This window comes from Drosophila serrata, unplaced genomic scaffold (assembly GCF_035046125.1).
Source record: "Drosophila serrata isolate PLE 108 unplaced genomic scaffold, ASM3504612v1 contig_217, whole genome shotgun sequence".
NCBI lineage: Eukaryota > Metazoa > Arthropoda > Insecta > Diptera > Drosophilidae > Drosophila > Drosophila serrata.
In genome coordinates this window covers 361,402-387,791 of record NW_028257115.1, presented here as the reverse complement: position 1 = coordinate 387,791, position 26,390 = coordinate 361,402, and the positions used below count along the sequence as shown (strand labels likewise).

Below are 26,390 nucleotides of genomic sequence, written 5' to 3'. Positions count from 1 at the left end.
CGGGCTTATAAAAATAAACACGATTTTAAACGAAAGTGTTAAGGCAAAAAATTCACAATAACAAATAAGGTTACACTGTGGCGAAATATTAGGACGGAAAAATAAATAATTTAATAAAATAATAGAGAAATATTTTATATTTATTTATCTTTTCCTCATGCTTATTTTCTTTATTTGGTTTAATCATTAACAAGAAAGGAAAGGAAAAAACAAATCAAATCATAACTCAGCCAAAAATGCATTAAATGCATGCAAATCAACTCGGAAAGCTGTTCTGTGTTAGGTTTAATTAGATTAACAAATCTGACTAGAATAGTAATAGCTTTAAAGGGTATAAAAAGGCTTGTATATACCTCTCTTTTGTACAGTCACTGATGTCTGTGCAGTTTTTCCCTTTCATTAAACACTTTCAGTTCAATGTCATTGTTTCAGTCTTTAACTTGCACATAAAATTCCCCTCCCCACGGATCCTGGCCCTGCCATTTTAATTAGTTGACGCATTTTCGCTTTTTATTATTTCATGATTCATCTTAATTTATGAGAGCGAACGAAAAGAGCAACTGAAAAGAATTGTAAATTATGCAAGTAAAGTTGCCAGCCAGGTGAAGCCCTCCACGACTTAACATTTTAATTTTACCTTCACCCCAGAAAAGTGGCAAAAAAGTGACACAAAAAACAGAAAAAAGAAAACAAGAACGTGAAAAGAAAATTATTTAATTATGTGTATAAAGTTTCACTTGTCATCCTGTCAGAGGAGTCGTGCCATAATTTGACATTCGAAATTAATTATAACCGAAAAAACGAGAGAGAGTGAGAGCAACGGCGGTGGAAAATCTGTTCTTGAGGTTAAAGTTTGGCAAATTTTCCGGTTCATAAGGAAAATTGCACGAAATTAAATTCTCCATTAAACGAAGCTGATAATCTGCAGGCAAAGACGAGGGTCGACATTTCATTTGCTTCCACTGATGATGACCCCTTGTTAACGCACTAATCTAGCAGATTTTTATTTCATTTCCCTTTTTTGCTTTGGCATATTTTCAGAAAAGCTTAAGCGCCAGCTGGGGACAAAAATATATATATACATATATCCCATGTCAACATTAATTAGGGTCCAGTATAATTCCCTTCTAATGCCCAGGGCATTATTGTCCAGGGTCCCAGATAAACATATGATTTCCAAAACAGGTCGCTCTCCTGGGGGCGAACAGGACAATTAAAAGGTTAAGTATTTGAAATATTTTGAGGGTTCTTCTTTTTAATTGCTTCATTATCTCTTGAATTTAATAATAAACAAAAATATTCAAAGTAGAGACTTTAGCAAAGTCTTTGGCAAGTCCTCCTTTTAGTTGCCAAAGTAAACATCTTAATAATAATAATGATGGAAAGACCATTTCTGGCTCATTCCACATCTGCTTCTCAGCATTTATTTTCTCATTCTTCCACTGCCATTCATAATTTAAGCCGATTTAAAAACTGGGCGCCAGTTAAGTCGACCATGGGCTTATATATATTCATATATATATATATATATCCATATATATCTATATAGACGACAATGAGTGGGCGTGGCATTGACTTGCATCACAGTTCCCAAACACAATAGAGAGCAGATAAAGCGCTTTAGATGCGACAGCTTTTTGGCCCAGCTGGACAGATGGAGATATAACATAGACACTTGGAGAAATTATGGATAAAACATTAACATATTGTTATAAAATATATTTATATATATATATATACTATGAAACATAGCTTTAACTTGGACTAATTTGTTGATTTGTATAATTAAGATCCTGATTACAGAACTCATTACAAATGTATACGTGAAGCATCTATCTCTCTGTGAACCAGAAATATATCTAAAATGTCTCAAAATTTAAAATTAATTTAAAGTACAATACAAATACAAGAATTATATTATATTATATATATTTTCCATAAAAAAAGCCCTGGAGTAAAGACTTTCCTGTTCAATTTTCCTTATTAATCAAACCTTTTTCCCTTGTGTAATAACCCTAAGAAGTGTCAACTGATGTGGGAGAAATTTCATCCGATTATTACATTTGAATAAGTTGTTTGGCATTATAGAGGAAAAATCACCTATTTCTCCTACTCTTTTTTTCTTCGACCAAGAAAAATAATCGTTAGGCTGGAAACGTGATTAGGCCAGAAAGAAGTTGGTAGTTGGAGTGCGATTTCCCATACCCAGATGTTCCCGTTCCCATGGCGCAGAGATATAGGTTTTTGTTCACACATCGTGGCTGAGATCGGCGGTGGCAAGATGGGAGCTGAGGCTGGGCTAAGTAACCATAAATAATGCCAAGAGCAACAATCGAAGCCAAAAGGAAGAGGCCAAGCAGCTGAAGGAACTAACCCAGACAATGGCTAAGGCTTTTTTTTTTTGGCCATTACCGTTTGGATATTCCCCTCATGCTCCCCTCCATTTTGATATATGGCAAGGCATTGATTTTGCCTATATAAGAATATGCGATATAATGTCCAATTAAATTCTACAAAAAAAAAAGTATAGTAAAGTAAGCCAAAAAACAAGAAGCCAACATCGAAGGCAGTTAGGACTTCCAAACTGGGTCCCCTCATAAATTTATACAATTTTATGCCTCCTCCCACACACTCGCTGTCTTCTTTTATTTATTTTATTGTATAAAAAAGGCGCTCGCCCCGACTTTTACATAAAAGTTTTCGCCTTTTTGGCTTTTATGCCTGTTCTCGGCTGTTGCTCTCGATGCTTCTTTACTTTACTTGATTTTATTTTATTTTATATTTTATCCTGCTGCCCCTGTATCCTGCCTCCCTTTTGCATATTAAACCAATCGTCGAGGTCGAGGGCATAAATCTTGACTTAAGGCGCCATAGATCATTACACGGCTGCAACTAAATCGTATGGGAGTCATGGCTCTGGACCTTGGCAAAAAATTATGGGAGTGAGATGTTCGCTGAAGCGGATTATTAAATATTAAACTTTATTTGAAACGGTCAAAAGGTTTGGGAGTTGGCCAGGGCAAGTGGTCATTTAATGTTCGAATTTAGGAGGCCAATTTAAAACTGACACGTGTCTTTTATACTTTGATTAATAAATTGCTTGAGAGTTGAGTTTCTTGGAATTTGGTTTTAATCAAAAGTTTTTAGGGAAACATCATTACCATCATTACCTTAATATTCTACCTTTTTAAGGGTTTGCAAGGTACTTTATTAGTTTAATTTATTTCATATATCTACTAAACCCAAAACTACTTAATAATATGAATTTAGCCTAACCAAAACCTCCTTGAAAATATAAATTTTAATAACCTCAGATACCACTTTATTTCAAGTACTTACAGTTTTCCCCCTAAAACATTCCTCTAGAAACTTTTCTAATATCCACGCAGGATATATACGAAGAGGTATGCATACACTTACTCCTGGCATACATCATGAGACCCACAAAAAGCATGTAAGCTTGTCAGCAAACTTTCCACACCCACTGTCCATAAGTCTACCGTCTCTACTCTGCATATTTCGCTCACCTGGGGCTTAAAGTCAAATATATATATCCATATATAGACGCTGTCTGCGACTACATCGAGGCAATTAAAAAGTTCTGCACAAGTTTAATCAACAAATTTCCCACACCATACACACACACACCCCTGGAAAACTAAGTGAAAAAGCGCGTGCGTGGCCTTTCCTTTTTTTCTCGCTGAAGTGACATCTCGTCCCGTGTTCATGCATTTCATTTCGCACATGGCCAATTCCATGAGAAATAGAGAGACGAGGGGGGAAAAGAGCAAAAGTTTAACAAGTTGATTGGTAAGACGACAGAGAGCTGGGAGGGATATTGCCAGGCAACTTTGTTGCCAACTTCAGCTGCCACTCTCCGATAGGGCCAACAAATTTACATTTCGTCAGAAGGCTTCGTGAGTGCAGCAGAAAAAATTATGATGGCAAATTAAGGTGAATTAGGGGAGAGAGAACAAGTCTTACACAGAAAAAATTATTCTGCTTTACATAATACTGCAATTAAATAAAATAATGAATAAAAGAATAACACAATAAATACGAAAGAGATATCAAATTTCTAATTAAAACAAGAGTATTATTATTTGGACTTCGGAATGTCTGTTCCCATCTATTTTTTTATAGCAAAAACAGGGTATTGCATCTCAGTCTGAAGCTTAAAACACATCGAAGGAGTCATTTCCGACCCTATAATCCATATATATTCTTGATCAGCACAAAAAACTGCGTCGATCTAGATTACGCTGGACGAAAAATTTTTTTTTTAAATTTGGCCAAAAATTGAAAAAACGTAAGGGGTTACATCATTAAAATTGGCAAAAAATTGAAAATTTGTACATGTTAAACTAAGTATGCAGATTTGTTAACCTTGTGAAAACTAGTACAGAATGTCTTTCCGAATTGAATTTAATGGATTTTTGGCTGAGTTATAAGTTTTGTAAAATTTGATTTGTTGATAATAATTTTTAATACTAAAATACATAAAATTTATCAATTTATTCCTAGTGCACCATTCAACATTATTCTTTCATTTTAATAAACTTTTGTAATTAGCATAATTTTTTGCTGCATGTAAGAAGCTATCCGAGGCTCAAGTAAAAATGCTGCAAATTAATTTGCATCGAGGCGCATGCGCAACTACCAGTCGTCGTCGAGCAAAGCCTGCCTGATGTTGTGCTATATATACATACTTATATGTACATATATATATATATATATATATATATATCTTTATGTTTTTATATAGAGACTCCCCCCTCTTCTGATCCCTCCTCCTCTGGCAACATCAGCTTCCTCATTTGCCTGCTGCTGGTTGTAACATTTTAATTATGCCTCTCCGTTAGTTGATGTAGATTTTTCCAGCACTCTGTCTCAAGTTGTTTTCCCGATTTTCCCCTCCTCGCACTTTTCTCTACACTCTATGGCGATGAAGGAGCCTTGTAAATTGCAGGCGCAAATAAATTTGTTTGAAATATGTTCGGAGGAGTTCGAAGCGAGGGTTCCGCGAGAGCTGTTCTTTTAGCCAAATGAGAAGTTTAATAGCTTGTTGCCTGTTTGGCGGAGTTCGGATAGTTGCCAAGATTACAGTTAGCGAGAAATCGAGACACAAAGTATTATAATTGAGTAATGGTTTTGAGTGGGGATCGGTGATTTGTAAGCAGTGATTTAAGATGTGATTTAAGCAGAGAATTCAGGAGTGATTTGTTAGTATATTATAATATATTTAACTCTTAAATTGTTAAGTAAATATCTAACCAAGTCTTTGTTTAAACTTAAAGATTTGTTCTAAATATTAAAAGAATAAATTCTAGCAAAAAGTAAACGCTCAATTGTATTTTAAAATATTTTCTAGGTGTCTTTATACTATCTCATATATAATTTAATTAAATTCAACTCAATATTATTCTTACAGGCATAACTTTTGTATATGCCAACAAAACCACCTTCCTTTTAATGAAATTAAATTTCATCTTCAACATAACTTTGTTATTAGCTTAATTTTCCTGCGACAAAAGATAATTAATTAATGTTTATAAACTTTGAGTAAACTTTAACATCTCCCTGCTACCTTTGACAGTCTTCACTACTAACTGTGCCTTTCCCACAACGTTTTTTTCTCTGACTTTTCAAAACTGTTCCCACAAATACCGCCGCCTGCTTCCCCTAACCAAAAATCGTTGTATGTCTCGGAAAAGTCGCAGTTTCCTCAGGCATCCCTGGCTAAGTCTTGGCCATGATTGGGACTCCTGGCCAAAACGGTGAGAGAGGGAGGGAGAGAGGGGGACGTGGTTGTGCTAACCTAACGCCAAATGCAGTGGCACCCGCAACATAGCCAGGTTGGCTCGCAACTATTGCCACAGTCGCCAGCGATGGTACACTACAAAAAATTGGGGTTTTATATAAATAGTTATAAAAAAATTGTATAATATTTATTTAGATGACAAAGTCATACAATTTAAATAAATAAAGTAAGTAAGTAAGTAAGTAACTATGATTAGTAAGTCCCAAATGAACATTAAGTAACTCTGAACAGTAAGTATCTATGACCAGTAAGTAACTATGATCACTAAGTATCTATGAGCAGTAATTATATTTGATCAGTTACTAACTTTGAACACTAATAAACAATGACTTGCAACTTTTGTAACACAATACATATCCGAGACTTGGCTGGCAGCAGTCACTTCGTTCCGGGGATGTTAGAACCAGTTGGGAATCATATCCACAGATGTGCGACATTTCTTTTGAAATAAATTTAAGCTAATTTACTGAAACTATGGAGTTATTCTTAAATATAATTTTACTAGTATATAATTCGGAGCATGACGAATCGGTGGACTATATATATACATATATATATAGCTGAATTAGGAACAATCGGACGATTTATAAAACTATGATCAGTATTTAACTAAGATCAGTAATTACTGATAGCTAATTAGCTATGACCACTAAGTAACTATGAACATTGAGTAACTCTGAACAGTAAGTATCTATGACCAGTAAGTAACTATAATCACTAATATCTATGAGCAGTAAGTATATATGATCAGTTACTAACTTTGAACACTAATAAACAATGACTTGCAACTTTTGTAACACAACACATATCCGAGACTTGGCTGGCAGCGGCCACTTCGTTCCGGGGAGGTTTGAACCAGTTGGGAATCATATCCACAGATGTGCGAGATTTCTTTTGGAATAAATTTAAGCTATTTGAATGAAACTATGGAGTTATTCTTCTATATAATTTTACTAGTATATAAATCGGAGCATGCCAAATTGGTGGACTATATATATACATATATATATAGCTGAATTAGGAACAATCGGACGATTTATAAAACTATGATCAGTATTTAACTAAGATCAGTAATTACTGATAGCTAATTAGCTATGACCACTAAGTAACTATGAACATTGAGTAACTCTGAACAGTAAGTATCTATGACCAGTAAGTAACTATAATCACTAATATCTATGAGCAGTAAGTATATATGATCAGTTACTAACTTTGAACACTAATAAACAATGACTTGCAACTTTTGTAACACAACACATATCCGAGACTTGGCTGGCAGCGGCCACTTCGTTCCGGGGAGGTTTGAACCAGTTGGGAATCATATCCACAGATGTGCGACATTTCTTTTGAAATAAATTTAAGCTAATTTACTGAAACTATGGAGTTATTCTTAAATATAATTTTACTAGTATATAATTCGGAGCATGACGAATCGGTGAACTATATATATATACATATGTATATATACATATACATAGTTGTCATAGGAACAATCGGACAATTTAAAAAAAAAAATATAACTTTTCCAGTTTTCAACAGATTTTCATTAAATTTAATACATATCCCTTATATATTTTTCTAAAATTTTGTGTAAAATTTTATGAAAATCGGACTACTATATCATATAGCTGCCATACAAATGAGCGTTAAATATCTGCAATCCTAAACTTCATTTCCTACTGTGCATTGCAGCTGCAGGCAATTCTGCCCCAGGTTGGAAAAGTCGGAAAACTCCAGGAGAAGGAGAAGGGGAAGTCGAGAGGAAGTCCCCTGGCCTGTCCAGAAACCGCTTGTCAATCGTGTGGCACGTTTCGTTGTTGTTGTTGTTGTTTTGCTGCCTTCTCAATAGAATTGCAGCATTATTTCTTCATCGCATCTCTCCACCGTGGCACGTTTTCTGTTTTCCACATTTTTCTTTTATTTTATTTTTTTCTACAGCTTTTCCACACAGAGTTCAAGATCGCTGCGAGTCGATAGTGTCGCCCGATTCTTCCTAACAAGTATCTATAGCCTGTTGCCTTTGTTGTTTCATTAAAAATGATTGATTGCCAATTAATTGAACTTTGCCGATATGTTAATTAACGGTCAATCGAATGCAGTCAAAGGTATTTGCTCAATATTCTGTTCATGATTTATTAATAAACTTTGATTAAATCACAATACAACTTATTGAACTTTATTTACTTGCTAAAATGCATAACTGTTTGCTTGAATATTTTTTATATATTTTCATTTCTGCAATGTTTTGTCTGTATGAATTTTGATTACATTTACAGTTTGGTTTTTTCTCTTCTTGACTTTTATTGAATGTATATTTGTTTGCTTTAATAGTGGATATAAAAAATGTAATTGCTATATAACTATTCTTGCAAAGAAATAATTGGCTTAAAATGTTTATATTTCTTTTAAATATAAATATAAAAATGTTTGTATTGGCTTGCTCTTTAAATCCTCTTTAAACATTTATTACAACCAAAACGTAGCCTCATAAAAACCATTTACATTCACTTAAAGCATTTGCCTAAGTATTTATTGATGAAATATATATTTTCTCTTTGAATATAAACACAAGAAAGGTTGCATTTGTTTTTGCCTGCACTTTTAAAGCTTCCTTAAAAATGTTTTGACTAAGAAATCAAAGACCGGAAATTAGCCTCAATAAAAACCATTCACTTTTCAATTAAAACATTTCACCAAGCAGCCAGAAGAGCAAAAAAATAAACAATTTCTTCATCTCAAGTTTAAAAGCATCCAATATCACAAAAGTAAAAACAAAATCCCATCTTATAAACAATTTCGTATGCAACTTGCTCGGTTTCGAGGCTAGCAAATCTTCATCTTGCTCTTGCCGAAAATAAAAAAAAACTTAAAACATTTTTATGTGCGCCGAAAAGTTTTCGGCAAAACTAAAAGCGCAAAAAATATTTTCACACGCGATAAACAAAACGCTGAAAAACAGGGAAGACGAGGGAAATGTCTGATGAGAAGGCTTGAGGAGGAGGAGGAACAGCGGCAGAGTAAACAGAGCTGAGGTAAACCATGGCAAAATATCACAAGAGCAGCAGCGGAAAATACCAGACACTGGGAGAAAAAATGTTATGAAATTACTACAAATATATTAAGGTAATTTTTCTATATTTTATAAAGTAAAAATCTAAGAAAGTGTCTTAGCTTAATTCATTTAAATTAAATATATTATTTCTGGACTCTGGAGGCTGGGAGAAAAATCATTATAAAATTACTATACATGTATTAAGGTAATTTATCTCTATCTATTATTGTAGAAATCTGAGAAACTTCCTAATATTAATTCACTTAATTTAAATATATTAGAGGTATCACAATTTCTAGTCCTTCTCTGGATTCACTGATTTATACTGGATATTTACTTACTTAAAAACTTTAGTTTTACTGAAACCATTGAAATGATGCCTTGAAATTTATTTGAATTTTTTTTTTAATATTTTCTTTGTTACGTCTTTCTCTCAGTGTATTCAAGAGCAGCAAAGTTGCAGCTACAGAGCTTTTGGTTTACCTGAAGTGAACCTCAGACAAACATGTCGAAGTGGGGAACCACCAGAGCCTACAAAAACAAAAACAAAAGCAAAAAACAACCAAAACTTAAACAACAACTATAACACGGCGACAGTGCCGGCAAATTGTGTCATGTCATGTAAAAGAGTGTGTGTGTGTGTGTGTACGGTTTTTTTTATAGTGCAGAAAGTTGGCTTTTATGTATAGATTTTCCTTAAGCGCGCGGCCTTTCTTAAGTCTCTTCACACTTTCCCGAGTGAGAAAAAGAGCAAGAAACCGAGAAACAACCAGAACAAGTATAAAAAACAAGAGATGTAAACTAACACCTTAAAGTGGTTAACTATATGAGTTACTTAGACACTTTTCTAGGTTGGTTATACTTGGGTGTAGCTCGAAAAATTTCCAACATGCCAGCAGGCTTATTGTGAGGCTTCTGCGGCTTCGTCTTTGGCAATATGATACCATCTATGGTTAGGCCAAGAAACTGGTAAATAACTGGCAAAATGTGGTCAGAAGGTTAAGTTGCGATTGGAAAAATGTAGGTGAAAGAGGGCTAAGATGTAGAGGAAGCTCATTAAAATTAAACTAATTAAAAGCTAAGGTAAATTATCTTATTGAAGTAAAAGAGTTTAAAATGTTGCAAGAGAAAATTATACACACTTTCCTTAAGCAAAAATATAGATTTTTAAAAATGCTCAAAGAAAAAGATCTGTATAATATATTTTCACCATAATTATTCTTAGTATTTTCCAACTTAATTAGAACTCAAGATATATCATTAGACATTTCTTTGAATATTTGATAGTCTTGTACTCGTCTCAAAGCCGATCTCCTTCAATCAACTTCACGCAATTTCAACTTCAAAAGACTCTGGTCCCAAAAGAACAATTAAGACTTCTTAGAGCTCTGATATATGTTACCCAGAAACTAAATTAGTGGCAATGAGCTAATGAACACAAAAACACTTCCAACTTCAACATCAAAGACACATCACATCACAGACCATCTGCCATTCATCTTCATCTTTCCATCTCTCCAAAGCTGTCGGCGATCATTTCCATTTCGAATGTGTTCTGAGTTCCACGGATGAGTTCCCAGTTCAGTTTCCTCGTTTTCAGCCTCCAAACATATTCTAAGAAAAGCAGAACCAACGACGATGGCGGCATATCAAAAAGGGCAAAAACCAGACTAAGTTCTGCTCCTCCTCAAATCCCCACACACCTCAACAAAACATTTTTGCTTTAATTTTTCGTTAATGTGGCATAAAGCGTATTTTGCATGGTCTAGAGGGAATAGTTGAAAAGTTGGAATGAATTCATAGAAGGTTGTCTGGGATTCATAAGAAAACTGAAGGTGTTCTGGGGTTAAGATATTAATTGAATATTTATAATAAATGTTGAGGTTGTAGAATATTAATTAGTCATAGAAATATAAGAACAATTTATAGATCTATTAATTTAATTACAAATATATGTAAACTTCTAGTTTAAAAAAGACTTCCTCGTCCCTAATAAATATATTGTTTTAAACATTTTTTTTCTTTGACTTCACTTTAATTAATCTCTCTTTTTCAGCTCTCGTAAACTTCCTCAATCAATCCCACTGTCCATCGCCTTTGCCTTTGATCTTTTATTAATGAACAGCAACGTTTGCATCTCATTCAATGGGAATTTATGATCAAGTGCAAGTGAAAACAAAAAACGATCCCAGATCGTTGGTGAGATTGAAATACCGATTCAACGGAAGCCCCCAGAGCTGAGTATTTGAGTAATCATTAGGCAGTTAACACAACAAGCCAATTAATTGAAAACAAATTGGCCATTAACTTGGCCAAAAAAACAAACGATAATAAAACCGATTGTCGAGTGAGAAGTGAGCGTGCAAGATCAGTAAACGAAACTGAGTACACTTGGCGATCGCTTCGATTACTGCTAAATAGCAGAAAGTGTAGTGCACAGAGAGAAATTAAGAGGGGATTTTAAGGAAATGTATAAAAAATATCATTGAAGATATAGATAAAATAAGAAGAATGTTGAATAAAGGCAACGGCTAGCTACCTTCTTAAATTCAGCAAACTTTAAACTCTTTTTTGCTGCCCAACTGTGTGCAAATTTCCAACTCAATGATCAATTTTCAATATATCTATGTTGCAAAATTTGCTGTGTATATTTATAGAAACTGAGAGGAGGTATGTGTATATGTTATGAGTGGCACAAGATCGCTTGATCAAATCGGATCGTGGCTGCAACAAACATCAAACAGACGGCCGCTTCAATGGCTTGATTAATGTGCCCCACATCAATCAGAGGGTACTGCAAAGCCAGAGGGGGAATTTTTTCCCTCTACATAAACACACAAATCTTTTTTTTTGGCGGCGCTGCACAAACAGATAGAAAGAGGCAGATATACGACGGGTAAAAAGAGACAGGCATAGGGACGCCCACACAAAAAAATAGAGCCAACGGCTTTGTCAAAATAAATGAACAAACATAAATCGAGCAACACCAAAACAACAAACCACAAAGTTTTATTCAAAGGAAGTCTTCTCTGGGCCCAAAGTGACGACTGATCGAGTCAGCAAACAGCACAAAACACATAAAAAAACAAAATGGGTAGAAAAAAGAAACCTAGGCAAGAAAACAAAGCAGAGACAAAGCCTTAAAGCCACGGAGTTGCTTAGTTTAAAGATCACGATCTTCCACAGTCTTTGAAACATTTGCCAAAATGAGCAAAAAGCGCTAAAGCCACGGCAACAACAAATCACGTTTGTGATCTTGACTTTAGACATCAGACTTGGGCCAGTAAAAAAGAGCACACCAAGTTAGCCAGGAATAAAAAAGAATACAAAAAAATATATATAGAAAAATAAGGCTAAGCGAAACCGAACCGGCAAAGAAAGAAAAGTCATTTAAATGGCCTGAAGCTATAGCCAAAGTTGGAGTGGAGTCTCCTTATTTTCTATAAGGCCTTCCTATACAAAGAAATCTCGAGGGAAACATTTGTTTTCAGCCTTAGATCAGAGGTGGAGGTTAAAGAATATATATTGGTATATACATATATATAGATATTTTGTATTCTAAGAGTTTTTTAATAGTTAAGAACCCTATAATCTTACATCATAAAGCAAAGATTAAAGCTTGAGTTTTTCTTTAGATTTTCTATCGGAATTTAAACCATCTTTATTTATATTTTATTTTAAAATTATTAGAAAATTCTTAAGAGTTCTTAAAGAAAATTTGTAATACTTAAAAGGGTCTTTGAGTATAAGAAATATTTTATATAAATATCTTTTCTATATTATATTCTAAATCCAAGATTAACGCTTAAGTTTTTCTAACAAATTTCTAGTAAAAATTAAGCCACTACAGTTCTCCATTTCTAACTTATATACCTCTACTCTTTTTAAACCATAGCCCCTTTAAACCCAGGCCCCTTTTGGAATCTCCACCACTGTATTTAGGCCTAGACAAGTTCTACTTGTTTGGCTTGGTTTTGTTTACTTCTCCTCCCTCGGCTTTATATATATATTTTTTTTTGGCTATTTGTTTGTTGGCCGCATTGGTTCAGACTCTTTGTTTGTGGAACCGCGGCTACACATGCAAAGTGTTGTTGGTTTTTTGTACCTTTAAGACTGTAGTTGTTGTTGATTGTTGTAGTTGTAGTTGTTGTTGATTGTTGTAGTTGCTGATTGTCGGTTGTTGTAGTTTGTCGACTGTTGAAGCGATTTGAGCTACATGACAATGAGATATTGGGAACGCTGCTCACACAATGCCAATGAGTTCATTTAAAGGTTTTGTGTTGTTTTTTCGTTCAAAACTTTTAAAGGCCCGGGACTGGATTCGGTCATTTCTTGGTAGGTTTTCTTGGCCTCCTTCAATCGGTAATTTTCTTCAATTGTTTTTCTGGTTTTTCTGCATTTCGTGCTCAAAATCATAATCGGAATTTCGTATTCAATTGCGGAACTCTCCTTAATTAGAGACAAAAGTCTCCTGGGAGAACCCAAAAGCATAAAAAGGTAAAATAATTTTCCAAACAAATGGGAAACAATCAAATGAATCACCACCCCCCCAAAAAACACTCAACCGAAAGAGGGAAAATGGCAACTCATCAATTTTCCACGTGTGATTTATTAACTAATTTGCCTCAACCGCATTTAAATGCGCTTTTCACACAGGCACGTACAAACCGCAAGCCGGAAAAAGGGAAAAGGAGACGTGTCGACACGTGGAAATTCATTAGACAAAAATGCCTTTCATTTTCTTATTTTTCACATTATTAGCAGAGCCAGGGCGTCTCTTGAGAAATATGCGAAAATCATGAGTTGCCGCCGGCCGGGGAAAAGCGAAGAAAAGTGTTTAGGCATTAATTATTGGGCTCAAGGCTCTCAGGGAAATTCACCTGCAAACGAATTAATGGATCTGGGAGTCGGTGTTAGATGCCAATGAATAATTTTTTCAAATTATTTCCTATAATTTACAGGTTGTTGCCTTAAGGAAATCACAAAGGCTTTCACCTTTCTCAAGGAAATGTTTAACAAAGAAAAGGAAAGCAAAGTATGGAATATTGAATGAAAATATTTTAAATATAAAAGAGATAGGGAAAGGTTTGCTCATAATAAATATATATATTTTAAGCTTAGCTCAATAAACCATAAAATATATGCTAGAAGCTCTAATAAATTATTTAAGCCAAATTTATGTTAGATAATTTATTTCCATTAGTGTATAGAAGTGTGGGTGTAATTTTATTTTTCGGAAAATCCATACCTCCCACTTTGGCTAATTTAATTTTTATGACCATTATGCATCGCATTTGCGATTTAATTCTTTTCCCCCTATTTTTCCTTGCAGATTTTATTTTGTTTTTTTTTTTTTCTCAGGGTCCAGACTCCACTTGCATGATTTATGTGGGGGTTTTCTTTGCATTTTTTATATTCGCCTCTGCTTGCAGTTTTCCGGCCCTGCGCTTGGCGTTAAAAATATTGCCAACTTGCCATAAATTTTATTGTATTTTGACAAGTAATAAAAATGCAAGCCACAGACCCAGCAATAAAAAAATATGATACAAAAAATAAACAGAAAGCAAATAAGAGGAAAATGCTTTTCAAGGGAGATAAGAAAATGTAATGCTGGAAGGAAAATAAAACAAGAAATAAATAAGTGATGAAAGAAGGGTTTTGGAGGGCCCAAGAGATAAACCATTTTGTAGCTAATTTGCATTTTATATGCCAAGAGTTCGTTGGGCCTTAAAGTGACATGGATAAATCTCATTTTTGGTGATTCGTCTTCGATTTGGAATCGATGAAAGATTTATTAACCGAATGGCTTGAATAGATAAAATTTAAAAGCCTTCCCATTTACGTATCGATCTTCATTCAAAACTAATTAGCATCATAAATTTGTTTTTCTCCATTTGAAGTTATCACTCAATCAATTTTATTGTGACTCAAACCATATAAAAACAATCAAAAGATAAGCACAAAAAAGAATCGATTTATATTTCAACTCAACTTGGTAACTTTGGGTTTGGTTTTTATGTATTTTTGTCCTTTTGTTTTGTTTGCTTTGGAGCATAAAAAGTCAGACTTTCTGACTGTTTTATAAACTTTTATTATTCAAAAACTGAGTGGGTCGTTTTAGGGTTTAGAAACTAACAATATTATCTGGATTCCAAGTCAGGTTTCGTTTATGGAACAGAGTAATTAAAGAAACTAAAATCCAAGTGGTTTTTTAAGTACTTGAATTTCCTAACAACCCGACAAAATAAAAGCTTAACCCGCAGTCAATCATCTGCTAAATTCCTATCCTCCAATTAAGAGTCACCAAATCCTTTAGCTTGGTTTTTTTTTATACATAAATAAAAACTTTTCCGGCTTAACTTGCATAATCAACCATCTATTCAATAGGCTGGCGCTGGCGAAAAAGTTTTTCAATTTTCCAAGACAAAATCCATATATAAAAATCACAAATCCGAAACGCTGCGTGTAATTATCATAAAGCGAAGTCTTGTAGCACCAATATGAGGCTCATAACTTGTCAGACAAGGGGGAGTTTTCCCTCCTTAATTTCCACCAGTTTTTCGCCCCCCTCCCCTCTGCTTGGTAACGATGTAACTTTCAATTTGCGTAATTTTCAAAGTGACTGCAATGAAGAAGCGTGGCCAACTGATCCCTCACCTAATGACTTTTTGCCTATGAGAAATATGTTTGACCAAAAGCCAAACCCTCGGACTCCAAAAAAAAAGTAGTATATATATATTGAGGGGCGCTTGGTTTTGGGGGCGTGGCATCCAGAGTGTGCGTGTGTGCCTGTGTGTGTGTGCCAAGGTGCACGCTTGTCATAAAATGCCGCTTATTATGTTGGCTATTAATTTTTACAGCCTGGACGCGACGGTCGGGATCCAATGGACTGCGGTCGTCGGTCTTGGCCTTCTTTTTTTTTGGTCAGACTTGGGGGTCTTCAGGGGACACTAGGGATGGGGCTATGCTAAGGCAGTCACGATCCGGAAATTGAGGTTTCTACTCCTCCAGAGTATTGAGGTTTTATGGGGGTGTTAACTGTGGTGGGCCTTTTAGTATAAGTCTTATAAAATGAATTAGTTTCCTATGCTGTTTCCTTATATAATATTTATAGTTAAATATAATTAAAACAATTAATTTAATTAAATATAAAACTTCTGGACTAGACTTAACTTCAAAGAGTAGATTAGCAGCCAGAAAATAAGCACCGATTTATTGTTAACGGAGTAATGGACACTTAATGATTACTTTAAGCCTTTTTAGTTACTTAAGTAATGTGAATAAGACATATTTACATATTTCTTTTAATATTTATATATCGTAATTTGTATTTCCATTTATCTTTTTACGCCCAAAACAGGGTATTCTCATCTCAGTCTGAAGCTTAAAACACATCGAGGGAGTCATTTCCAACCATATAAACCATGTATATTCTTGATCAGCACAAAAAACTGCGTCGATCTAGATTACTCCGGACGAAAATTTTTTTTTTTTTAATTTGGCCAAAAATTGAAAAAACGATAAGGGGTTACATCATTAAAATTGGCAAAAAATGAAAAATTTTTACATGTTTAACTAAGTATGCAGATTTGTTAACCTTGTAAAAACTAGCACAGAACAGCTTTCCGAATTGAATTTAATGCATTTTTGGCTAAGTTATCATTTTTTTAAAATTTGATTTGACGATTTCGAAAATGCGAATATTTGAAGCTTACTTATGATCGATTTCTGATTCGATCCTATAATATATAACGATCGGTACTCCTATGATAATTTCCTTTCTGGTTTATTTTTCAATTTAAACTTTCATGTTTAATTTTAAGCATTATTTAAGCTAGAATTCACGCTACCATCCCTAGGAAAACTCCTCGTAGAACGCTCCAAGTCAAAGGAAACTTGTTGTTGGCGCTCTATGGCAATTTATGACAAGCAGGCAAAATGGGCAACGACTCTTGGCCACGGCCTTCCCAAGTTCTCTTGGCCATGGCTTCCATATCGCGGCTTCTATCGCAGATGTACAAATTTATTTTCTTTTATTTTTTGCGTTTTTCCATGGGGTGAAGAGGATTATACAGACCGGGGTCCGGTCCAGCCCATCATTAGTACTAACAAGCGACATTACGCGTGGACCTTAGTTTGGTAGTAGTTTTTTCGGAATGCGTACTCGATTTGGCCGTGGCCTTTTGTCTATGAGAGTATGTTTATTTAATGAGAATTTTTCGTGGAATTTTTATTGCCTGCTGTGGTGGGTGGATGTGTGTATGTCGTACTTATCGTATTTTTGATTTTTCATGGGTTTTATTAAATTATTCAATGTATTATTCCTGCGAAGTGAATTCAAGAAATTGGCTCTTTGATTGTTATTGTGAATGGGACTCATGATTACACATTATGGAGCCGAGTGAGTAAGGTAATGGGTTTCTTCTCCCCGATTTGATTGCGGTCTATCTGTCTCTATGTTATTAACTGTACTTTAGTTGGGTAAACTCATTAATGGGCAATCATGTCGAATTGACGATCTGTATATGAACATTTCATTACTTACACTACTCATAACTTGGGTTTATGGTGTTGTTGAGTTGGTTTAAGTACATACCTGAAAGGAGAATAAAGTTGGGGTTATTAGTTTGTCGATTGGCAAGGGAAATGTTTGTCGATTTAGCCTAATTAACATGTGCATAAAGTGTGCTGGTAATGAATACCAATTAAGTTTAATTTTTAGATTATTGGATAAGTCTATCGGAGTCTTAAGTATGGGATTATTTAATTAAAGATCCTTAAGCTTGTCACAACAAAAATCTGGCTTGCTTTTGTCCCTCAAAAACTTTACAAATTTCTCACTTTTATGGTGACTTTTCTTCAACCTGTTGCATAACCCAAGATAGTATCTGATGGATGCATCTTTTGTCTTCTCGCGTTATTTTCACCTGCTTCTTTTGGAAGGTAAAAAGTCAACACTTCGGCCAACTATGAAAAGCAAACAATTTAATTACGAAAAAGCAACTTTGACTCAACTCCCTGCTCGCTGTTGTTTTTCCAGCATTTTTAACTTTCGTGGCAAACTTGGGCCTGACTTTGCCATATAATTAAATACAAATAACAATTACGATATACGCAGAGTCGAAGTTGCCACGCAGGCAGCACCATTTGTGGCTGAAAAACATGGATCAGACCTGGCCACGGGCATAATTTGAAGTTTTTTAATTAAAAGCAGGCAACTGGGTTTTGAGAAATGGTTTTTTCACCGCTGCGACATTTATGAATTGAGACGTTAATTGTCATCTTAATGGGGGGCGGGGCGGGGCACTATTGCACTCCCAGGCCTGTCGACCTGTCCCATGAAATTGTCAAAAAATCGTTGATAGGCAGGCCAGCAGGCCCAAAAATAAATTTTCATATTTAATTGACAGTTTGAGACTGAGGAAAAAACCCGAAGAGAGTGCTCGGAGTGTCACTCGTTGCTACCAATTCCATTAGTGCGACTTGTCAGCGGAATATCGATAGGAATATACCCTGGAAATATGAAAAGGGGGTATATAAGGTGTATGTAGAGAGCTAAGATTTGGTTAGCAAAGCATTTCGGTTTTAGGGAAACAAAAGTTCGACTCTTTCAGAAACTAATTTATTGGAATCAATTAAAAATTGCAGCTCAATTAGGGGTTGGCATTAGGTAAATAAAAAATTGGAATGCTGTTAATTATTGAAACTATAAAAGTCATAAATTGTTTATAAAAGACATATTATATTAGTATTATATATTCCTTAAAAATAAAAATATAAATAAAGAATAAAGAATAATCAATAAAGAGCCTCAAATAAAATTTTATAAATTGCAAACACTTATTTAAAGTTACTAAAGCAAATAAAATCTATTTTTATTTACAATGTTAACTAATTTCTTTCAGTTCTTAAATATTTATGAGAATAGAGGTAAAGGGTAAAGCCTCTAACCATATTTTTCAGCTTTTTAACTCCAGCCTTTGGGGCGTTTTGGCGTCTGTCGCTTAACTTAATGGCAACATGTTTTACAACATTATTAGACAGGCCAAAATGGAAGCAAGTTTTTTCTAGTATTATTTTTTTTCGGTTTTGTGGCCGACAACTGGCAAATTTTAATTACCAATATTTTCCAGGTGTCGATACCCATACGACCCACGCCGGGGGCAGCATTTTACATTTTATGACAGGGCGCAATAGTAACCCACAAAGAAATACGAGTATATTGTATATATTATATAGGGGCATACTCGATATTTGTATGGTAGCTCTGCTGTCTAATTAGCGTTTTTGTGACAGCCGCAGAAAAAAAAGGTAAAAAACACTTTGAAATAGTTTTGTAATTGGCAAACATTTCATTTGTCCAGCCCGAAGCGTAGCAAATCGAATCGAATTAGAAACTGAAATTATATATTTAATTTCATTTGTGTTTATCGGCTTAGCAAATTGTTTCTGTGGGTGGTCTGACTCTGCTTCCGTGTCTGTTTTGTGGTTTTCAAAATAATCTTCTTATTGGTTTAAAATTTCTTAATTATAAACACATTAGAAATGGTCTTCAAACCAATCAACTTTTGGGTTAAGAATATCGAATGACAAGATTACGTTTGTCTGATTTCTTTGTTACTCTTTTTGAAGCTGTTTTTTTTTTTTGCTGGTTTTTCCTCTGTTTTTTCCTATCAATCAAGATAAGATAAGTTACTAACTGAAACATGATTGAGTAGAGTCATACTTATTATACATATATAATATATGATTTTTCAAAAGATATTTGAAGAAAAAGTTATATAAATATACCTGGCCTTACGATATCTTTTTCTATATCTTATGGCTATCTAGTTCTGCCAAAATGGTAATTAATATTAATATTATTGACATTCTTCAGACCACATACGATATATAGATAGAAATATAGATTAAAATCGGATAAAGGAACATTGAACGTAAATAGGTTTTTTCCTCAAAGAGAACAAGTAACCCAAAATTCTGTTCTTTCGCTTTTTTATAGTTTAATCTCTAGGAATTCCTCTAAAAAAGAAAATTATTAATAAAAATCGATTTTTAGGGTTATATATTATATATATATTTTTTATTTTTATAATTTTTAAGTTGTGTTGCTTTTTAGCATTTCTGCTCTGATGTAATAAATTAAATTCGTTTATAAATATTGCCATATTCCTTTATAATTTCTTTTTCCAGGATCATCAGCAGTGGTGATGATGATGATGATGTGGCGGCCCATGATGATGGTCAAAGTGGCTGCCATTGTGGTGATGGTGGTGCTCCACATAGTGGTGTGGTGGCGGCGGTCCATGGTGATGGTGGTGGTGGTGCGGCGGAGGTCCATGGTGGTGCGGAGGTCCATGGTGATGATGGTGGTGATCGTAGTGGGGCGGCGGTGGCGGCGGGTGGTGGTGATGGTGGTGGTGTCCATGGCCACCTAGGCTCAGACCCACATGGATGCCGAAGAGACCTCGTTCGTGATGTGGCGGCGACATTTTAAGTATCCCTTTTTAATATCCTTTTTCGAACTGTTATATATTCCTTTAGAGATCTAGTCTCGTTGCTTTTCCAATGCGTACTGTTTTCCCATCCACAAGAATGACCAATTTATATAGTTCAACACTTCAGATAAGATTGTTTTGCACAGTTTTATCTTATCGCCAGAAAACACACCCCGTTTTCTGATGACTCACTGGGATTCACTTCGATTCCATGGCTAATGCCCCAATGGGGCTATAAAGATTGTACTATTTGTGTGTAATCTAAGCACAATGAATTACTCACAGGGTGTACTCTTCTCTGTCGATTCACTCATAATAAGTGCAATCAGAATAAAAGCGAAAATAAGCAAAATAAAAGCATTTCTTTCAGACACAATAACAATTTGACATTGCAAAAGAATACATCTATATATACATTGGTGATGCAGAAGATGTCTGAAAATGAGAGAGAGAAAAAAATTCAAGACGCCGCCGGCAATAATTTCCGCCTTGTTTGCCAGACGGAGCTCCAAAAAAAAAGGAAGAAAATAAAGTAAGGGAAAAGAAAAGCGGTGGAAAACCCAAGAGAACACTCTGGAGACAACCCAAGAAAATCCCAAAGAAACTGCCACTGAGAAGGGTACAACCAGAGGGAGCTTTCCTTGGAGATTGGCTTGTGGTAACTCCCCTTTTTCCACATATCTATAAAAAAAAAATTCAGACAGAGGAAAAAATCACCAGAGTGTTTTAACTTATCAAATTGATGAAGATACTATAATTTCTGTTGTATTATATTTTATTTTACAGATAAACCTTGCCAGCTATGTTTTGACATATTTACTACTGACAAGCCTAAAATTGATTTCGTCATCAGATGTACTTGATTTTTGTTATCAAAATTATACGTCAGTGTATCATAATGATTACAGTATTTTGATTGATTAGAAAAATACCAAATTTGCAACACACTTTTCTATATGATTGGGCACACTATAGTCAATGATTAATTTAAAATTAATTTGGTAACACTAATACTTTATAAACTTTGAAGCCACAATTAAGTATAAACTCATATATGGCTTCTTAAAAAGTATTTAATAAAGGAAACCCTTTCCTATTTTTAAATTTGTAGGAAATTCTACAAGTATTTGCATGTTTTTTTTCTCTGTGTATCCACACAACTCCACATGAAAGTGACTTTAGTGCGTGACAATAACTTTTGCCACTCTGAGCCTTTCTAATGGCACCAGGAGAGAGAGCAGAATTAAGGGATGAGGGGTGTGAGCTGCGGTGGTAGCACTGATAAACTGCGTTAGAAGTTATAAAGCGATTAGAATGCGTCTGGAGTGTGTCCTGGCCCACAAGGAGAGGGAGAAAGAGAGCTAAAAACCCAACAGAAGAGAAAGGGAAAACTTTCTCCTGTATCAATTTAATGCTTATTTAAAGTGCGACCAGAGATTGTGGGAGCTGAAAACGATACAGGAAATGAGTGAAACGGAAGCGGAGGTCCTGGTAAAAATGGTAAGGCAGCAATGCAGGTAATACATAAATTTGATTTTATGGAGTGGCTTTTCTCAAAGAACTTTTGCAAAAAGTTTGATAATACATTTTATTGGCCTTGCTAAGGAGCACAAAGGACGAAGCGTTGCGATAATGGAAAAATATGAATGAATAAAGGAAAGTAAAGGGTCTGTGGAAGAATTTTCAGCTTGCGATAAGTATATATTTATTATTTGGGACTTACTTAATTTAGTCAACATAGATTTTTAACGATTTAAAATATATTATTTAAGGTGCCAAAAGAAGCCTTAGTATCATCTTAAAGCTACATTTTGGGGGTATCTAAAAAGGCATTTAAGTAGAAAACTGATAAGCTCCTTTAAAACCAAATGATAACTTGAAAGTGCTTCTTAAAATTCTCTAAATTTCTCTGTCATTTGATAATGAAAAAATATAAACAAAGCTCTGGTACAACATGGCCATAAAAGAACGTAGCTTCCACGAATGAAAATCATTTTAATGGCTGCACTGTTGGAAAATCGCTCTGTCGACTTGCTCATCTTGCTCATTTCCTCCCGCTGGTTGTGTTTACACATTCAATGAAAATTCCACTTTCCGTCTGGCACGTTCGTGAGACACCCCTTGGAGAAGGGTTAATATTAACCCACCTCCCCTCACACAGACGGCCACAATTATGGCCTCTAACCCCTTTTGTCAACAACTTGAGTTTATTTGAGCTTTATGTGCACATGCTGAGTCTGATTTTTGGCCAAAAGTCCGAAATGCCTTTGAGCTTTTGTGTCACCCCTCCTCCCCCGGATTTTCATGCCCCACGTTCCTCGTCACATAATAATTTTATATGCTTTTTGGCTGCTGCATTTTTGCATAGTCAGACCCTGACGGCAATCGGTGGAGCAAGGCAAGGAAAGGGGATGCTGGTGGTGCTGCCAGGATGTAAAAGATTGCGACAAAAGCGGAAAATGTTCAAAAAAATAAACGCTAAAATTATTATGGTCTGTTGCATTTTTTATGCTTGCTCTTTATATATGTACATATATATATTCGCTGTTTTTTCTTTCTTTTTTTTTACATCTAAGTCTGCAAATGGAGAAAATGCATAGAAAATTTTGCGATTTACGGGATTTGGCTGCCTGTGATTTTTTCTGTGGGGATTTATTTGTTATGTCTGCTCATGAGTCAGCCTTGGGGATTTCTAAAGGAGATATGTAAATTTTTCAAATAGTAGAAGATAATTTTAGAGAAATTTGAATAAATAAGGAAGGGGATTTATTATTTAAATTTTATATAAAAAATACTAACGATGATTGCAATTTACTGAGGTTTGAAGTCTATACTTTAAATATGCCATAGGAACAATCGAACGATTTATAGTAATTAACTAAGATCAGTAAGTACCAATGAACATGAAGAAAATAAGAGCAGTGAGTATCAGTCAACATTAAGTAACTTTGATCACTTAGTAACTATGAGCAGTAAGTAACTCTAAAAAGTAAGTATCTATGACCAGAAAGTAACTATGATTAGTAAGTATCTATGACCAGTAAGTATGTATGTATGATCAGTTACTATTTTTGAACACTAATAAACAATGACTTGCAACTTTTGTAACACAACACGTATCCGAGACTTGGCTGGCAGCAGTCACTTCGATCCGGGGATGCTAGAACCAGTTGGGAATCATATGCACAGATGTGCAAGATTTGTTTTGGAACAAATTTAAGCTATTTTAATGAAACTATGGAGTTATTCTTAAATATAATATTACTAGTATATAAATCGGAGCATGCCAAATCGGTGGACTATATATATACATACATATATATAGCTGAAATAGGAACAATCGGACGATTTATAGAACTATAATCAGTAATTAAATATGACCAGTAATTAACTATGATCAGTAAGTTTTTATGAACTTTGAGTAACTATGAGCAGTAAGTATCTATGACCAGTAATTATCTTTGACTAGTAAGTATCTATGACCAGTAATTATGTATGATCAGTTGCTAATTTTGAACACTAATCAACAATGACTTGCAACTTTTGTATCACAACACATTTATGAGACCTGCCCTGCAGCAGTCACTTCGTTCCGGGGATGCTAGAACCAGTTGAGAATCATATCCACAGATATTCGAGATGTGTTTTGGAAGAAGTTTAAGCTATTTTAATGAAACTTTGGAGTTATTCTTAAATATAATATAACTAGTATATAAGTAGAAGCATGGCGAATCGGTGGACTATATACATATATGTATATATGTATATATAGCTGCCGGAAAACGGTTGGACAATTTTAAGAAAAATATTATAGCTTTTCCAGTTTTCAATAGATTTTTTATTAAATTTGATATGTAGCCATTATATATTAATCCAGAATTTTGTGTAAAATTTTACTAAAATCAGACTACTATATCATTTAGCTGCCATACAAACGATTGTTAAAAATAGAGCAAAATGCAAAACATTGAACTGTATATATAAAAGTATAGGAGAATTAAATGAAATAAATATAAATAAATTATATTGCATTAATTCGTAGTGATGTAATTTAAATCTGCAAGGGTACACATACTTTGGCGAGCCAAATTTAGCTTTCTTTCTTGCTTTTTATTGGAATCATAACACACACCCCACATATATGACAGCTCTGCCAATTAAGTTTTCAATTTCCGCAAGTCAACTTCAAAGGATCTCCGGAGGGAAAGTCGAGCAACCACCGCTTGAAAAACAAAAGCCCAGAAAGTCCTGGCCTTCATTCAGACTTCAGAACCAACTCCAGTTCAAAATCCCTGCCACATTTGTTGACATTTCATTATTCACCCTCTGAATTTTTTGGGGGTTGGTACTGGAGTTTCTTGATTTCTGTTTTGCCTACGCACGTAATAAAAATAATAATAATATTTGGATACGGGAGCGTGTGTATAATTTACGATAATTGCCTCGGATCGGTGACATTTTCAATTAATCTGAGACGAGTTGTGACTTGCGAGTTGTTCCCCGTAGATTTTATGGCCATTGCTGGCTTTATGTTTAATAAAGCATCTAACACCAAAGAAGTCGTAAATTCATGCATCACGTATCATCATTCGACCCAGTAGTTGTCGCTCATAAAAGCCACTATATAAATTAAAAAAGAAGATTTTTACGATCGGAGAAGAGGTTGACTCGCAACCGGACATCCATATCATAAATGCGAGGAAACAGAAGTTGCGAAAATCATTGCTTATTGTTAATTTATTTCCCCTTTGGCTTTTCAAAAATTTCCTTTTGCCTTAACCGCTTTTTCTTTTCCTCCTTATTGACTTTATGGACTTGTGCACGGATGTGGCATTTCCGGCCAGAAGACTTTTGCTCCACCTCTCCATTCCTGCCACCCACAAATCCTAAGCGCCACAAAAGGGGCCGTTGACCATAAAAGGGGCAGAAGAATGCCGAACACAAAGTGGGACAGACTGGAGAATATATATAACAAAAGGTTTCATTTTTTCTTTCTTTTTTTTTTTTTGTTATTTGTAAGCGCCTTGGCCTGAGCTTGTAATGAACTTTTATTTGCATTGTACCGCACACAGAAGTGGGTGGAAAATCCAGACAAGTGTGCCACAAGTCGATACAAGCCACACCACACACTCACTCGTCCAAACACACATCCGCACACACCCATTTCAATTCATTCATTTAGCCCATAAAGTCTGATGCATCCGCAGCTAGGGAAAGCCCCTGAACTGAGAAAGAAAATTTAGAATTTCAAATTGTATAAATATGAAAAGAATCTATATAAAGGAATTGTGAGAAATATATACAAAAATTCATTTTTTTTTAACATTGTAGGGTTTTTTAGTTTAAGTCAGAAGCTCAAAACATATCGAAGGTCTCATTTCCGCCCCTATAAACCATATATATTCTTGATCAGCACAAAAAACTGCATTGATCTAGGCATGTCCGAAGGGAAACAAATTTTGAATTTTTTTTTCAACATTTTTTCGTTAAAAATTTGCCTTGTCGAAATGTTGAAATTTGGAAAAATTTTAATTTACCTTAAAATAAAAATGTAGTATGCAGCTTTGTTAACCTAATAAAAACTAGCACAGAACAACTTCCGGAATTGAATATAATAAATTTTTGACTTAGTTATGAGTTTTTTAAAATTTGATTTGTCGAAAAATTGGTTGAAACCCATCTTTATTTCCTGTGTAGGAAAATCCGCACACCCACAACACCCTCTCATCCTTCGATCCAATCGATTTATGGGCATTTCCGGGTTGAAATCACTTAAAAGAGTTTGCCGACGTATCGGGAAAGTGGAAAAGGGGAAAATTTGAGGGGGAATGTGGAACCGCTTGTTAGTTCCTTTGTGTTTTTGGTTTTATTTTTTTCCTTCCTTTCGCTTCTTTGCCATTCGAACAACATCTTTCTAATGCATTCTGTGGTGTCTCCCCTCGTTCCGAAAAAATATATATCTTTTTTGCACAAATTTGTAAGCTTTATAAAATAAATATTAAGAACAGGGAAGTCCTTA

At 34.7% G+C, this 26,390-nt stretch overlaps 2 protein-coding genes across 3 annotated transcripts in view; both read right to left on the bottom strand.

Moving 5' to 3' along the window:
- Positions 1 to 26,390, bottom strand: part of fz (frizzled class receptor) — a 134,042-nt gene that overhangs the window by 33,021 nt on the left and 74,631 nt on the right. The window lies entirely within an intron of this gene.
- LOC110185325 (uncharacterized) lies at positions 19,986 to 22,978 on the bottom strand. The gene has a single exon (XM_086829845.1). It carries the CDS (start codon positions 20,363 to 20,365, stop codon positions 20,072 to 20,074), a length of 294 nt encoding a protein of 97 aa, XP_086685971.1. The 5' UTR covers positions 20,366 to 22,978; the 3' UTR covers positions 19,986 to 20,071.

Bases quoted from the DNA above. Each gene is read 5' to 3' on its own strand.
- LOC110185325 (XM_086829845.1), bottom strand. From the start codon at position 20,365: ATGTCGCCGCCACATCACGAACGAGGTCTCTTCGGCATCCATGTGGGT.